This window comes from Lactuca serriola, chromosome 9 (genome assembly GCF_051521515.1).
Source record: "Lactuca serriola cultivar US96UC23 chromosome 9, Lser_US96UC23_V15, whole genome shotgun sequence".
NCBI lineage: Eukaryota > Viridiplantae > Streptophyta > Magnoliopsida > Asterales > Asteraceae > Lactuca > Lactuca serriola.
Window position 1 is genome coordinate 60,224,104 of NC_136416.1, and position 17,172 is coordinate 60,241,275.

The 17,172-nt window shown below is 35.8% G+C and overlaps 1 protein-coding gene across 1 annotated transcript; it reads right to left on the minus strand.

Annotated features, from left to right (window-relative positions):
- Nucleotides 1-4,987: 4,987 nt before the first annotated feature.
- Nucleotides 4,988-5,781, minus strand: LOC145075736 (CEN-like protein 1). Its single transcript, XM_079021867.1, has 3 exons — nt 5,534-5,781; nt 5,332-5,426; nt 4,988-5,211 (listed from the first exon to the last, which is right to left on the minus strand). Exons 1-3 carry the CDS (start codon nt 5,779-5,781, stop codon nt 4,988-4,990), a joined length of 567 nt encoding a protein of 188 aa, XP_078877993.1.
- Between the last annotated feature and the right edge of the window lie 11,391 nt (nt 5,782-17,172).

Below are 17,172 nucleotides of genomic sequence, written 5' to 3' on the forward strand. Positions count from 1 at the left end.
TTTTTTTTATTAATTCTTTTAACTCCCTTGATATAATATTAGTTTTATTTATTTTTCTTAATAGATGAAATACAATAATAAACTTTTGTGGGGTATGAATGATTTCTTATCCCCAATTCCTTATGTCATGGAAGATGAATCAGAAACTTTTTGGTGTTATGTTTATTTAATGGAACGATTTAGACCAAATTTTAATCATGCTCAAAGTGGCATGAAATTTCTATTTTTTGCATTGTGAAAGGTTCTTTCTCTCTCACCTTTGCATGTGTGTTTTATATACGTTATACATTAAAGTTGTGTTTGTTAATTACACTGGAGGGTATTTATATTTTTTTGCATATACAAGAGATTGAGAGCTGAGTACTCGACTTTTAGTCAAAAGCCTAAAGTAGCTAAATTTGATGCAAACGAACAATCTAAATCCTTGAATTTAAATGCTTATGATCCTGGTAATATAACTAAGGTGCTGTTTGTTTTTCTTAAAAAATCTCTTCAAAACTCTTATTGCTGCGCGGCGCAGCACACGCGCAACACTTTTTGTCCCGCAGCAGTTTGTTTTTCGGAAGTCTTCGGGGCTTAAAACCTCTGCCCGTGTGCTTCTTGGGGAAGCACTTGTTATACCTCTCCCCACCTCTTCCCACCCCTTCAAACCTAAACTAAAAAAATCCAACCCCAAAAAACCATGGGTGCTTTTTTTGTTTTTTTTCCAAAAATTGAATGTGTTTAATATTACATTTTGTAATGGTCCTCATGAAGTATATTTAAATTTACATTTATAGTCCTTTACTTATATATTAAATTCTATTTTCATCCCTTTAACATTTAATACATTAAATTTATATCCCTTTAATTCTTTTCTCCCATTTAATTTACATAAGTTAATTAATTTTAATGTTGTTTTTTAAATAAGTGTCTAGAATTTCATTTTTTTATTTTCTTTTTAAATAAGTGTCTATTATTTTGTTTTAATGATGATATAAAAAATAAAATGGAAAAACAGATTGTAATAAAACATATAACATATTATATTTTATTATTTCAATGTTTTAAGACTACAATTATTAATTTTTTTGTGTTTAAAAACAATTTTCGGTTTATTAAATTAGTTTATTTTAATTTTTTAATGTCTGCAGCAGTCTGCAGATGTTAATAAAAACAAACACGCTTCTTATTACAGTCTGCAGCCGTTTGGTCCACCTTTTCTGCTGCAGAGGTTTGCAGAGATGGTCCGCAGACTTTTTGAATTTTTGCTTCGAAAAAACAAACAGCACCTAAATCAATGTAAGAAGAGGTTCCTAGAGACAGTGAAGTTGTTATTCATTTATTAAACAAATCACCATGCTAAAGTGTAAATTGAATTTTCAGCGAATCGACATTTTAACTTCTCTGTTAGTGTCATTTTGCATTTTCGTATTAGAGTTCAAATAATGTCGTTTATTTATATTGGGATAGGTTTTAAAAGTTGAAAGTATTGGAAAAGAAGATGGTTGTTTCCTAAAACTCGGCCCTCTGGCAAGTGGTAATACTTAATTTTCGGTCATTTGAGGTTGTGTAAATCTACTTCCTTCTTCATGTAATCAAGACTACTAGATATTGTGGTTTTATTTGGAAAATAGGTGTACTCATCGTTTTAAAATGTTACTTTTGATTGTTAAAATTTAGCTGAAAAAACATTATTTTTGGTATTTTATTAACTAGGTTTAGCCAACTTTTGAATCTGGAAGATAAATCGACTTATTTTGCAAGTTAATTTTGAATTTTCATCCATTTTGAAAATCTATTCAAATACAATAGATTCAGACGATTGATGGCAATTTACACAGAATATCAACATACTTTACTGTGGATACCAATTCAGGCAATGTACTTCAGATAATAATAATGTATGAAATACATAAACATACACACAAAATGAACACCTTCCACCCCACGCAATGCATGAATCCCTTCTAGTTAAGTTTATGATCAAAATAGAACCAATTAAAAGTAGATGATTAGTTCAAAATAGAAATCTTTGACTTTTCTATTGGTCAAACCTTAACATGGTATTTCAATATGGAAGTATGTTATAGAAAGAATGATAAAAACTTATTCACTAGTATATGTTAATACAATAAGTTATAGAATCTAAGTAAAGGAAATTGTATGTTCCAACATATAAAACTAATAAGTACTTAGTATGATATTTGGTTAACTAACATGTGATTTATCAAATAGATAAAAAGAAGCATAAAAACTGAACCATTTATATTGCGTGAATAATATGGAAAATAACAAGAATTAATATGTGTAACAAAGAAAGTAGATATGGATGCTTGAAAAGTCTAATAAAAAATGTTCCAAATTGGTAACTTGGAAATCAGAATACTAACTGGAACATATAAAATGTAAGTATGATAAATGATAAAAGCATGATTACTATGTTCCCTTGTTATATGATAATGCAAAAATTAAATAAAAGGCCATGTTTGGTCGAGAAAAGAAGTAAATTATTTACAGTGAAAAATAATCAAAGTTTCCATAAATGTTTGGATATTATATTTTTTTTATCACATAAGTAAAGTAGATATTTTAGTATGGAAATGAGTTTAAAATAATGTTGGAAGCATATTGATAACAAACTATATGGAAAATGGTATGTTAGACAAATTGTTTATGTTTCTAATAATTTTGTTGAGAATAGATTATGCTAATGAGCATTAAGTATAGAATCTCATAATTTTTTCAAGTGTATAAGCATTGGTATATACTTACAAACAAATTTTATCCTGAAATCTACATGAAAGGCATTCTAAAATACATGAAATTACCTTATAATGAGTAGGATACCTAAATAAGAATATCAAAATAAAAGTTTGTTTAAATGGTTTATTGGAACTTAATTTATGTAGAAACCACTTATGTGATGTATCGAAAGTAAAATAACAATTGGTAAAGCATAAATGAGTATGAAAATGACACTTTGGAAAAGACTACTAATTAGTCCACTTTAGGACAATTTGCCAAAAATAACAATTATGCCTTTACAAAGTATACAAACTATTGGAATAAGAGATGAATGATGATAGAACGACTATAATAACATAATCGTTACATTGTTATAAGATTTGAAGTAAATTGCAAAAATGAAGTAATATGGTTAAAAATAAATAAAGTGTGAGTTATAAGAATTAAATGACACTATATGGTATTTGGAAATGTCTATGATGTTCTTATTTTAATATTTAGTTGAGACTAAACTACATGAAAGGAAACTAGTGAAAGTTTTCTATGACAACAAGAATATTATATAAAGTTGTCTATAACAACGAGTCAAGTGTGATTACAAATAAAGTGTTTTAATCATATGCTTCCTCAAATACTTCAACATCTCTCTTAGACGTTTCAATATGGGGTTGTTTCTTCGATTCTAAGCATACAAAGACGAGACACATCCAATACAGGGATATATTTGCACGCATTAAGAGCATCAGCAATGCATAATTTAATGAGAAAGTTAAATGAGATGACGTGCCTAATTGGCATTCAATAGATTAAACTCTACCATTGTGAGATGTCATGTTGACATTCAATGGATATGGAGTTCAATGGTCATTGAACTCTTCAATGGAAAAAAATGAAACCTTTTAACTATTAAATATATATTTCATTGAACTCTGTTGAGTTCAATGCATTGTGGAAAAATTAATGTAGAGTTGTATAGTAAGTAAAATAATGATGTGTCAATTCATTAAACTCTAATAAGTATAATGCATTGTGGATACCCTAAGAAAGCATAAAAGGTCACATAATCCAATATGGGGTTGTTTCTTTAAGTATAGATACACACAAAAATTATAAGCACAATTATGAAACAAACTCAAAATTTAGAAAAGTCCCAAAAATCAGAAACAATCCCCAAATCAGAAGCATAGAGGATGTCTTTTACTAGTTCTAAGACGAAATTAGAAGTATAAAGGATTCGTTCTAAACACATATCAACATGAAATCGTAATCATAAAGGATTCATTCTAGACATCTAAACGAGATCACTAGCATGAAATTCATGGCTAGCTTTGGAGAAAGTTCCATGAAGAAAGAATAGTATTACTTACCTAGTGGGTAGTGGCGGTGGTCTTCGCCCGATAGCAAAGGAGGAGTTTGGTTACTGATGGTGGTGGTGTTAGTGTTCTGCCGCCAAAGAAATGATGAAGAGCAAGGACACTAAAAAGGGGCATGGAGAAAAGGCCAGAACGAATGATGAAGAATATTACCAAGCAAATACATGGCGACAGTAGCAAATTGGAGGCATAAGAGTCGGGAATATGGAGATCATCGTCATTGGCAGCAACAAAGTGTAATGTAGTGGCTCATAATTACGAAAAGAGAAAGGAAAAGGGGTTAATGTGATTCTGAGAAATCAATGGTGACCTTAGTTGCAACAAGGCAATAGCAGTGACTCCTTTAGTGGCGATAGCGGCGACATCATTAGTGGTGACAGTGAAATTATGGGGTGAAAGTGTCGTAGATTTTTTGGAAAGTCTTAGCGGCGACAAGTTGTCACCGCTGTTGCCCTATTGAGAACTAAGAAAAATCATTGGATTGTCTAGTTATCATGAGGATATAGCGAGAGTGACAACATCTTTAGCAACAAGAGGGGTATTAGTTGCGACATTGAGCGCCACCAGCTTATCTAACATGCAAGGTTCACTGTTACATTTAGATTCTTGATAATATTATTTATTTAAGATGCAAATTCATTATTACATACACATAATAGCTACAACGATAATAAGTTTTTTTTGAACCACAAATACAATATATTCCTAAAGGACCTAAACTACTTCTAAATCCACATATATCTCATACGATAATTGAGCCATCAACCTCAAGAAGGGAGGGCAACATCTGATACCGCTGGGCTAGAAGCCCTTTGGTTACAACGATAATAAGTAAAGAGCACTTGTACACATATAGAATAATATGAAACAAAGAAATGTGCCATTAATCACTCTCCTCTCTTTCTTTTATTAGTTTGTCGCATGTTAAAGTAAGTAACCCTAACAGGATTTCCAAGGTTGTTTTCGGTTGCGAAAGCTCGAATGTTGAAGCAAAATCGAGATGCAAGTGTTTCAATATTATCAAGTTGAGATTGTTGCTTGTACAGAACGAATATGTTACGATGGATACCAACTTCAGGACTAGATGCCTCGTATGGTACAACTTCGGTGCCTATAATATACTTAATAATTAATTATATGAAACTCATAAAAAAAACACATTGGTAATTCAATCGGGGTTTTTATAGAAACATGACACAAATTATATTCATCCGAAAATTACTTGTTTTACCTTGAGAATGTGAAGTCCCGCCACGAATGTTGATCACAATCCTAAAAACAACACATTGCTTAAGTGTTAATAAACATATGATGAACATTGTGACACTAAAAATAAAAATAGTAAAAAAAATGTATTGGTTTGTGATCATATAGTGTTTAAGATACGGAAAATCAACAATAGCTAAATTGATTGTTTATAGAGAGAGACGAACCATGAGACAACTTGTTTCAAACATGGATCACTTGGGTCTGGTGCATCTGGATCAATCATAATCAGCGTGTACAACTCGCTTGGTCCCCCTCCAATGAAAACCCTTGGAGCAATGTCAACATCACATGCCTTAAATTCACGACCATTGAACACCCTTTCGTTTCCATAATACACTGTCATAGGAAACGTAGGTAAAAGTGGTGGCATGTCTCCAACAACCTCTCTAATAACTTGAAGATATTCAAACATTTTACTCTGTGTTTGTGTATCTATTATGCTTATTTGAGCTCTTTATATAGAGGATGCCGGGGCTATGAAGGAGATGTGTCTTGTGAGTACTTGTCACATGAAAACATGAAGGTAGTCATAGCAAGTCACACATTATAAACCATGTAAAAGCAAGTTTTAACGCAACAAGAAAAGCATTAAAAGGTCAATTCTACTCCTTATATCCACCCTCATGACTCTCTTTTTCGACTTCTTACAAGGTAGAAAACAAACTAACCAAGATTGATGCTAGTTACGTCACCTTTACACTACCAACACATGCATGTAATACATGTTATATAATTCATGATGAGAAATATGAAACTTGACAAAGAAATGTTGTGCATTGTTGTGCAAAGTTGAGATGAGATGTGCAGTTCTATTGCGTGAAATATTGCCTGATGTGCTTTAATATGTGACAATTAAAGTTTATGCCATATAGGTTCTAATGGTGATTGCAATATGTTTTTCCATTGTAATGTTGAATTTGTAATCGTAAGAGTCAAGTTTACCGGCTTGATGTGGAAAGAACATTAGTATATTAATTAATAAATCCACTTACAAAATAAGCCAATTAAGAGGGTAATGAGTCAAATTAAGTCATTAATTTTAGTTATATAGTACCAGTGAAAAGGATTGATTAATTTTACCCTCAAATATCTTTTTTATCTTATTAAATTTATACGCTACACTGCCAACACATAACATTAATATTATAAAATCGTATCCAATTATGATAAAGCTATCTTATCACTTAATATGTTTGCCATCTTATTATTCTAATAGCTTTGAGCTCTAGTTAAAATGATCTCTCTAATGGTTCAGTTTTTTTTATAGCTTTTTCATGAATTTAACTTATTGATCCTTATTTATCTAAAAAAATTTAGCCAAAGAAACACCGATCATTGTATATTATCGACGATTATGGTTGGGGAAGTTTTGCCCTGCTTAAAGATTTTATCATTACGTGCCTAATGGGCACCACATCATGCCATAACAAATAGTCATAAGCCTCTTCCTCTTCTTATGGCAATGACCCCCATTAGCCGCAAAGTCTAGCCGTTCATCCATTGCAAAAATAGGCCTCGGATGATACCACACCAACTCATAATCCATTCCCTCGTAATTTTGGCAAAATCACACCCCATAAGTACATGGTTTGCACATTCTATTGCATTATTATAGTACATACAAATGGTGGGGTGACCTTGATGCCCCTAGTTGCAAGTGATGTTGCGGATGGAATTCTTCCTATGTTTCCCTCCTTATAAAACATGGAACCTTCAATTCAATGGGACTTCTTTCAACCATTCAATTATAGTGCCCATTACATCACGAGCATTTACTCTGAAGGGCATCAACAGTATATTGACCATCATAGGTGAGATCATATCGACATGCATTGGGGTCATTATTGGGATTAAACAAATCAGTGGCATATTCTAATTGATCCAAATCTTGGGACAAAATCGATGTAGTCTGATCATCCCTCCAATCCCAAACGAACTTGTTAGGTGTTACTCTATCAGCAACCAAGAATTTGTTTCTGATTCTCCAAGATGTACGGCTCAAGAAATAAAAATTTGAATTTCACAACACCCCATCATTCGTCCTCCAAAATTACGTATTATGGCATGATCCAATAAGTTTATTGAGAACGTTGTTGAATCCAAGCCCAAACCTCTTTAATCAGTGGAAGTCCCATCAATGTTGTTCCCCATGCTAGTAATTAATTTTCTTAACATCTAATCAAAGGCATTTTGTGTAAAATTATGTATACCACCAATGACCCGGCGCCAAAGAGAAAAATTATCCAGCCTCAATCTCACCATCATTTGACAATTAGTGCAATGTAAGTGTATGCAATGACCCTACATCGAGTCACCCTTTTCTTTTGAAGCTATGAATTTATCCCATGATACCCAATGGATTTTAGACTTGGAGTCATAACCTTCCCATAGGGATCAGCGCCACATTTATTTTCCAAAGCATCCACCACCCCCATTGGAGCTTTGAAGAGGAAGAGATAGTATGTTGGAAAGTTTTCAAGGACCACCTTTATAAGAGTTAATCCCTCCCTCCCTCCCCCCCGGCGGAAAATAAAGCTTTGGGTATTCATATCGAGAGATTTGAATTAAAAGTGATCAATGATGGGCTTCTAGTTCTTTATAAGACTCATAAAGTAAAAGTATTTGGCATTTTTAATATAGGAAATGAAGAACCAAAAGTACATTGCTATTTAAGAAAAGTCAAACAGGATTCGTAGTGCGTCACCTCATTGACATGGTGCATCGAATGTGAATTGTTTTTTAATCGTAACTCTCAACATTGTTGAGATAATACTCGATAACTGAATCTCCAATCTTGAGTAGTTTTAGAAGATTAATTCATATCATTTCGTATCATATTCGAAACATGTTTCCTTGGGCACATTAGTATTATTGCTTTAGATTTATGAACGCGACAATAACAAGGGTTATATGAAAATAGCAAGGTTTAAAAATACAAGTGCGACGTTTAAATTTGGGTTAATTAGGAAGATATGGGTTTATATTGATAAGGAAACAATAAACAAGATATTGAAAATGTTTTTAATTTCTAAAGAAATAAAAATGTAGAAGACACATGACGACGACGAAGACGATGGGAAAATATTTAATTTCACTTATTATAGTTATTTTATTTTGTTTTTTATTGTAATCGCTATTGATTAAATTGCTATCTAACTTTCAAGTTGATAGCCAAACAAAATGAAGCAAAACATTAATAATATTTTACCATTTATCTATTAATATATTTATTATTAATGGTGATAAAATTGTGGTTATCTACTATATAATAATAGAGACATTTTCAAACATCATATTCATTTGAAACTCTGACTAAAATTTTCATCATCATCATCATCCACATTTTTATTTATTTAGAGATAAAAGAAAACATTTTCAATATCTTGTTTATTGCTTCCATATCAATATAAACCCATCTTTTCGTAATTAACCCAAAACGTCACACTTGTATTTTTAAACATTTTTATTTTCTAATCTTCTTAATCTTACCTTTTATATAGCCCTTGTCAGTATCTCGTTTATAAATCAAAAGCAATAATATTAATGTTCTCATCCAAAGATGTTTTGAATAAGATACAAAATGATATGAATTACTCCTCTAGAACTACATAAGTACTTTCGGTTTCATATCAGCTAGGTCACCTGCTCTAGCGATCTACTTTTTGTTTTAAAATGGTGGAGGGTTTAAGGGTTTGAAGAAGAATATGATGAGATTGAGGAGGGGGACATCAAGTGTGGTGGTAGTACCTAATCTTAGATGGTTGTATATTTATGGATCTTTATTTAATTTTATAATAATAAAGAAATAAGTAAATTAGAAAAAGATACATATACTATTTACTAAAGGTATAGTAGTCATTTCATGTTTGGGAGAGACAAAAACCTTAAAGAATTGTCCATACTTATGACTTATTCTTTTTAAAACATAAAAGAATCACAAATAGAAAATGATACCTCATAATCCCCCTCTCAGGACTCTAAGGATAATCAAAATGAAAAGTACATGACATCTCATCACCAAAATATCCAATACGGTCATCATAATTTCTTAAACTCCTAAAAAATTAACACCATAATCCTTACATAAACCCTTGTATCCACCCACACTTTTCCTATCCTAATAGTTTGGGCATTTTTAGATAAAATACTCATTCAAAATCCACATGAACCTTATCCCATTACAATCGAAATGATATCTCTTTCATGCCCTTTCACATTATATTTCCTCACCCTCCCAAATTCGTTAGTATAAAAGAACTATTCTGAATACACGCACCTTTGTTTTGGTTTCATTTTCCATAAAGAAGAACAACTCTTTCCTTAATTATTAGAGCTCCCATATTCATTCCCTTTATTATTTTTATTTCACATGTGATGATTTACATTATCATCCTTCCACACACCATCTCATTTGTGAGCATCTGAATCTGACATGTTGTAAAAATGCTTCTACGAACTATAGGTGTTATTGAAGTTGGGCGCCATTCCAACCATCATGTGGATGTTGTCGAAGAGGATCAACATATATGGTATTTCAACCTCCAACAAGACCAAAGGTGTAAACCTTGGAGGGAAATTCGATGTAACATTATCTATGTCAACATGTTTTGTTTCACCCTCTTGAATATTCTAAGGCTCATTATCCTTGAGAAACAATTCGCCACAACACCAACATAACTGTAACACTCCAAAAATCACCAAAATTTTAAAAGTTTAAAATTTTAAAATCAACCATTAACCATCATTATTTACAAAAAGAGTCATTGTTTGAAAAATAAGTCATATCAGAGTGTCCCAAAAATCCATATCATAGAATAGGAAGATGTGTATGATCAGGCCTTCATTTTCCCACGATCCTCAAAAGTACCTAAAACAATAAACTAAAATTGTAAACTAAAGCATAGTGAGTTCCCCCAAAGTAACAACACACTACATAACAAACAAAGCATGCAAATATGAGCATTCATCCTAACTGGACCGCCTCGCAGGGCCTACAACCTATCTGGACTGCTCTCCGGGCCTTCGGCATGACTGGACCACCTCGCAGGGCCTACAATCTATCTGGACCACCTCGGGTCTCTTGGCCTTCGGAACAAAATAGGAACACCTCAACCCAAACATAATATGTGGGCATATGTAACAGATAAAAATAAACATAGAACCAACAAATACAGATCATCATGTAGATATACTAATCAGCCATATATTAGCATAGCACTATACTGACTAGGATAAATGATCTAGTGGGTCGGTATTGGTGCCTTCGACCCACGAGTACAATGAGGAAAACTCACCTCTAAGTCTTAACACAAGTTGAATAAACCTCTGCTCTGAAAACTGGCTTTACTCGACACCTATTATCCATAATATTGCCCAACTAAAATTAATATCAAATTACCCAAAATACCATTTGGTCAAGATTGGTCAAACCTAACAAACTAGCTGAGTAGGCGGGGCATACACAGATGTATGCGGGGCTTACTCTGTTTGACTGACGAGTCTGGTGAAGATTGTGTACAGCCAGTGTAGCCTTCAGTATGCCCAACATACGTTCCTGGTCAGCAACCCCTTGTCAAAATGGCTTAATACCTTAAGACTTTTCGTCCAAAACCAGATCCAAGTCCAAAATGTTTCCATTGACCATAAAGTTTCCAAGTTTATGGTCTTGCATGGCCAATAAGTGTTTAACACTAAAAACCCCAAAATCTCAAGCCATTATGACCACCAAATTCATGCATGGAGAAGAACTAAGAGCCAAGATCATATTTTTATTACTCTTACTACCCTAAAACATCCAAAAGGACAACTAACTAGGTCTAGGGTAGCTCATACCTAAAAGGACCAAGAATATGGGGCTAAAAAGCCTAAACTTTGAATATAAGCAAGATCTAATGATAGGATCAAAGGTTCTAAATAACGTAAGGCATGACTTTGCGGCAATGTCAACCCTCAAGCTTTTCCAAGCCTTAGCGAGCCACGTTGTTTGTAAGGCATGACTTAAGGCTGCAATTTTATACATAATTAATATTGTTATATGTATTTTTAACTATTATTCTATTTTATACACATATATGAGTTAAGGCGGCGTTTTGGTAAAGCTTGGCGGCAGACACAAGCCTTGGAGCCATTACACGCCATGGCGAGCTTTTTAGAACCTTGGATAGGATCATCAAGTTCATAACTTTATACCTCAAAATGAAGCTTGGAGGTGAGCTGTTTCTAGATCTATGAGGTTTTGGTCTTCCAAATTGATGCTTCTTTCTTCACCTTGCTTCAAAGGCACCACAAAACATACTTTTGAGCTCAAAGGAACACACAGAAGGGATTAGGGTTGCAAAGGACGAAATGAAGGTTGGAAGCCGGTGAGGGAGTGAGCACTTGAGATTTAATTATGTTTATATAGTGTCCGAACACTAAAAATAAGGTTTATGGATCAGACACGTATGCCCCGCGTATGTGAGTCCGCTACAAAAATGCCACTATGGACCATGTTGCAAGCTTTCTCATGCACAAGGGCTAAAGTGCAATAACTCTTCATACTTAGGGTTAAATTTGAAAGTACCACATCATCGGAATGTTACAACTCTCAACCACTTGAACTAGACTTCTTCCTCGAATTTCGTTGGTGCGAATAACTTCGGTGCTCACGTATCTCTGACTCGGGTTCCCATGTCCATTCGAAACCTTTCCGATGTTGCTATTGAAATTTGACTAATGATACCACATTTTTATGTAAGGTCTTCGTCTTCTAGTCTAGTATTTCCACTAATCTCTCCACATAACTCAGGTGATCATCAACCTGAATATCCCTTAAGGGAATAACTACCGAATCATCCACCACACATTTCCGAAGCTATGAAACATGGAAAGTGTTGTGGATCTGGATGAGATCCTCAGGAAAATCCAATATGTATGCTACCTTACCAACCCTGGCTAACACCCAAAATGGCCCAACATATTAAGGCCCCAACTTATCCCTATTCCTGAAGCGTATTACACCCTTCCAGAGTGATACCTTCAGTAAAACCATGTCTCCGGCCTAGAACTCCATCTCGGATCGTCACTTGTCGACATACCTCTTCTGCTGATTCTAAGCTATCTGAAGTCTCTGACTGATCTGCTAGATGAGCTCTGTCGCCTAAAGGACTACCTCATTCCTTCCCATGACCCTATGACCAACCTCCCCAACATGCTAGGGTGCGACACTTCCTCCCATAGAGGAGCTCGAAAGGTGGTGCACTGATACTAGAGTGGTAGCTGTCTTTGTAAGAGAATTCAGCTGAAGGAAGTTAGAAGTCCTGACTCCCACCAAAATCAATGACATAAGCTCTCAGCATGTCTTCAAGTGTTTGAATGGTCCAATCACTCTGACCATCCATCTGTGGATGATAAACAGTGCTTAGATGTAATCTCATACCCGATTCCTCATGGAACTTCTGCTAGAAACGAGATGTGAACCTGACATCTCGATCAGATACAATGTACACTAGAATACCATGCCGAGTAACAATCTCGGGTACATACTGTTGGGTTTTATGTACTATAACACTCTTATGGTGTACATACAACCCTAATGCTTCGGATCTAAGTTTTCTATAGTTATACATGCAACAAAAAATTATCCAAAGCATGAAACCTATAACTAGCATACAACATAGATATTTGAAATATAAAACTAGTTAGATAATTACCTCTTGTTGTAGCTTGTAGAATTTGGGCTTTCAAGAGCTTAGCACCTTAAGTGTGATGCCTCAAATGGTTCACAAAACACCATGAACAAATGGAGGACTTTGAGATAGAAGTTAGGAGCACACAAAATCGACTAGGGTTCTACTTGGAACTCTTGGGTGCCAATTTTGGAGCTAAGGGGTTACACTTATAGTGTGGAATTCCTAGAGTTTCAACTTGTAAACCCTAATCCACTTCCTTGGGCCTTTAATCTAATAATCCATATGATAAGCCTTGTGGACTAAGACTTCATGGACTCTCACATAAACTTAGTCCATCACTAATCAATCATGGATCATTGGCCCAAACTATATGTATAACTGATTTACATAATCACTCCCCTTAACTTAATTAATCTCTTTTGATCACTAAATTAATTCTTGACCAACATTAATTAAATAATATGATTTCTCAATTAATATATTATACTTGTAATATACTAATAAATCACAAATAACCTCTTTCTCAAATATCCATCCTATCAAATTGTTCCAGTGAATGCAAACCAACATGGACCATGCTACTATCCGGTCAAGTACATACCAAATATAGTTATGGGCTTAGACACCTAATCCAACACATACAAGTCGGCCAATTTCTTGGTTGATGAGCTCTCACAGATAGCTACGAAATGGGAACTCTTGGTCAACCGATCTACTATCACCCAAATTGCATCATGCCCCTTATCCGTCCGAGGTAAATTGATGACGAAATCTATAGTAATATGTCCCCACTTCCACATGGGAAGCTCCAGTGGCTGCAACTTGCCATGCAGTCTCTGGTGTCCAGCCTTGATCATCCGATATGTCAAGTACCTCTCGAGATACCATGTTATCTCCCTCTTCATGCTCGGCCACCAGTAACTGAGTATCAAATCCTGGTACATCTTGGTGGCTCCGGGGTGTATCGAAAACCTGGACTTGTGTGGCTCCTCTAGCACAGTCTGTCCGATCCCTCCAAATTCTGGCACCCAAACCCATCCATATCGGGTCAATAATCTGCGGCTGTTAGTGGCAAACCTGCCACTCTCACCCCTGAGCCTCTCATTCTTCCAATTTTCTTCCTTGACTCCCTTATTCTAAGCCTCTCTGATCAAATCCAACATTGGCGAGTCAATCGAAATCCTCATACACAGACCTCCAGTCGCAGAACTAGCTGCATTGCGGCTCAAAGCATTAGCCACCACACTCACTTACCTGAGATGATACAGAATCTTACAGACATATTCCTTGACCACATCTAGCCACCTAAGTTGTCTCATGTTCAGGTTTGGCTGGTCCATAAGACACCTCCAACTCTTGTGATCTGTGTAGATAGTACATTGAACTAAGGATGAGCATCGGAATTGGGTACCCGCTTTCAAAATCGGAACCGCCTCGGAACTGCCGGTTTTGGAACAGGAACCGCCTTATGTGGTTCCGGCTCCTGTTCCTAAAGTTATGGAACCACCTTACGTGGTTCCGGTTCCGGTTCTCATTTTTTCGGAACCGGTACCCGCTGGATACCCGTCGGAACCGGTTTATATATATATATATATATATATATATATATATATATATATATATATATATATATATATATATATGTGTGTGTGTGTGTGTGTGTGTGTGTATTAGTATTTCGTATGAATATATGTATGTTATTTAGACCAATTTAGAATTAATTGGTTTGATTTTGTCCGTATTTAGTCCAAATTGATTCAATTTGGATCGAACTAAATTGCGGTTTTATTGACAAAAGTTAATAGCTAACCGGTTTACCCGCTCTTCGAACCGGAACCGTTGGTTTGGGACTGGTTCCAAAAAATTAAGAACTACCTAGACCGGTTCCAGTTCCGGTTCCAGTTCTAACTTTCTAGGAACCTCTGGTTCCGGTTCCGGTTCCGATTCTCGCCAAATGAGGCGGGTACCTGCCTATGCTCATCCCTACACCGAACCCCATACATGTAGTGCCACCAAATCTTGAGAGCAAACACTACTACCCCCAACTCCAAATCATGAGTCAAATAACAGACCTCATGTGGCTTCAGCTTTCGAGAAGCATAAGCAATAACTATCCCATGCTGAATAAACACTACGTCCAAACTCATGATGGATGCATTACAAAACACCACAAAATCTTCAACACCTTCGGGTAGGGTCAACATTGGGGCCTCACACAATTTCTGTCTCAGAGTCTCAAATGTCACCTGCTGCTCAAGGCCCCACTGAAAATCCACGCCCTTCCTCGTCAGATGAGTAAGGGGTATTTCAATCTTGGAGAAATCCTAAATAAATCTCCCACTACATCATGGCCTCGGTCTTGCCGGATCGACCAAAATCCCATTTTGGTTAACGAGATGTCCCAAGAACTGGACCTATCGTAGCCAAAACTCACACTTCGAGAACTTGTCATACAACCGTTCTCGCCTCAACACTCTCAAAAACTCTCAAATGTGCTACTCATGTTGCTCCCTGGTCTTAGAATACACCAAGATATCATCGATGAAAACAATGACTGATCAATCGAGCATCAGCCTACATAAATAACTAGTTCTCCCCCACTTGGGGTTCAAAATATCACTCGCTAACCCTCACAATCGATCATAGCCCCCAATCTACTCAGCCAGCCCATCCCTACAATCACACACGTCTCCCATGGGAATAGGGATCAGATCAATCAAGTAAGGCACCCTAAAAATCTCCAAAACACAATCCTAAAAAACACTCGATGCAGAAATCCTATGTTCGTTGGCGATAGAAACCCGCAACGGATACTCCAGCTCTCCAAGGGTCATATTGAAACCCCTACTAAAAGACTGAGATACAAAGGATTGACTTTGCACTTGAGTCAAATAACACAAGAGCAGACAAAGAATTCACTAAGAAGGTATTTATCATAAGAATAAACATAAGCATGCCATAAAATAATTTACAGAATGATAAATGGAAACATACCAATAAAGACGTCTGGCACTGCCCTGGCCTCCTCTGCTGTGAGCTGGAAAGCGCGACCTCGAGCCCTTAGGGGCTCCGCCCTAATCTGGTGCCCATCTGTGATCCTCAACGTAGCTGGTGCTGGAGCCTGTGTCGGTCCCGCAGTGAGCAACATACAGTTGACCTTAATATGGCCAACCTAATCACAATGATAACAGATCCTAGTGCTCAGTGCAGGGACCTGTTGGCGACAATCCTTGTTGTTGAGAGAAAAACTTGGAGACACACTTAAACAAACGTTAGAACAAGTTAGTTGCGGAATAGTTAATCTCTAAGGATCTAAAAGCTCAACAATAATAAAGTTAGATAGTTAGATAGTTAGATAGTTAGTTGCGGAAAGTAAAGAAATATAAATGACAAAAGTTATATCAAGAATACACTTAAACTGATTCATAACAAGGAATGCAGTCACTCCAAGTTAGTAAGCGAGATCAAGTTTAGTGATTAAGTCTAGAAGACTTGCTCCGAAGAGAGGTTATGTTCCAGTAGCAGTTTGAGTGTGATGAAGATAAGAAAGATGATTGAATGAGAAACCTTGTGTATTAAGAAGTTAAGAGTTTTCACACTCAGATATATCACCGGTACATAATACATAAGAAAGAGTCTCTATTTATAGAGTTTAGAAAAGAACAACTCTATGAGCAGTTGTGCAAGACATGCTGGACAATAGAGTGAATTACATAGTAAAGGAAATAACTAAGACTACGGATAAGTAAGACTTGAATACTCCGGATGCTGATATGGTTGCTGATGGAGAATGGTTGTGGTCTCAGTTGTAGAGATTGACTCCGATGCTGAATTGGCTGCAGGTACTGAACCGTTGCGGTAGATAAGTTCAAAAGGGTCACTTTTATGTTTCAACACTTGTCATACTTGCCACACGTGCGACCCCTCTGGCCCCCAAATCTCACATCAGTGGCATTGAGCCACTTTGACACAGGCTGCGTCTGCACCGGATCCTGTCTCTGTTCCCTCGCCTAGAGCTTCATCTCAATTTCATGCCTCCTCAGGGCCTCCTGTAGCTCCATAAGTGTACCATAACGTTGAGTGGACATGAACTGGAGGATGTCCGTCTTGATCATGCTCAAGTACTAGGTCAT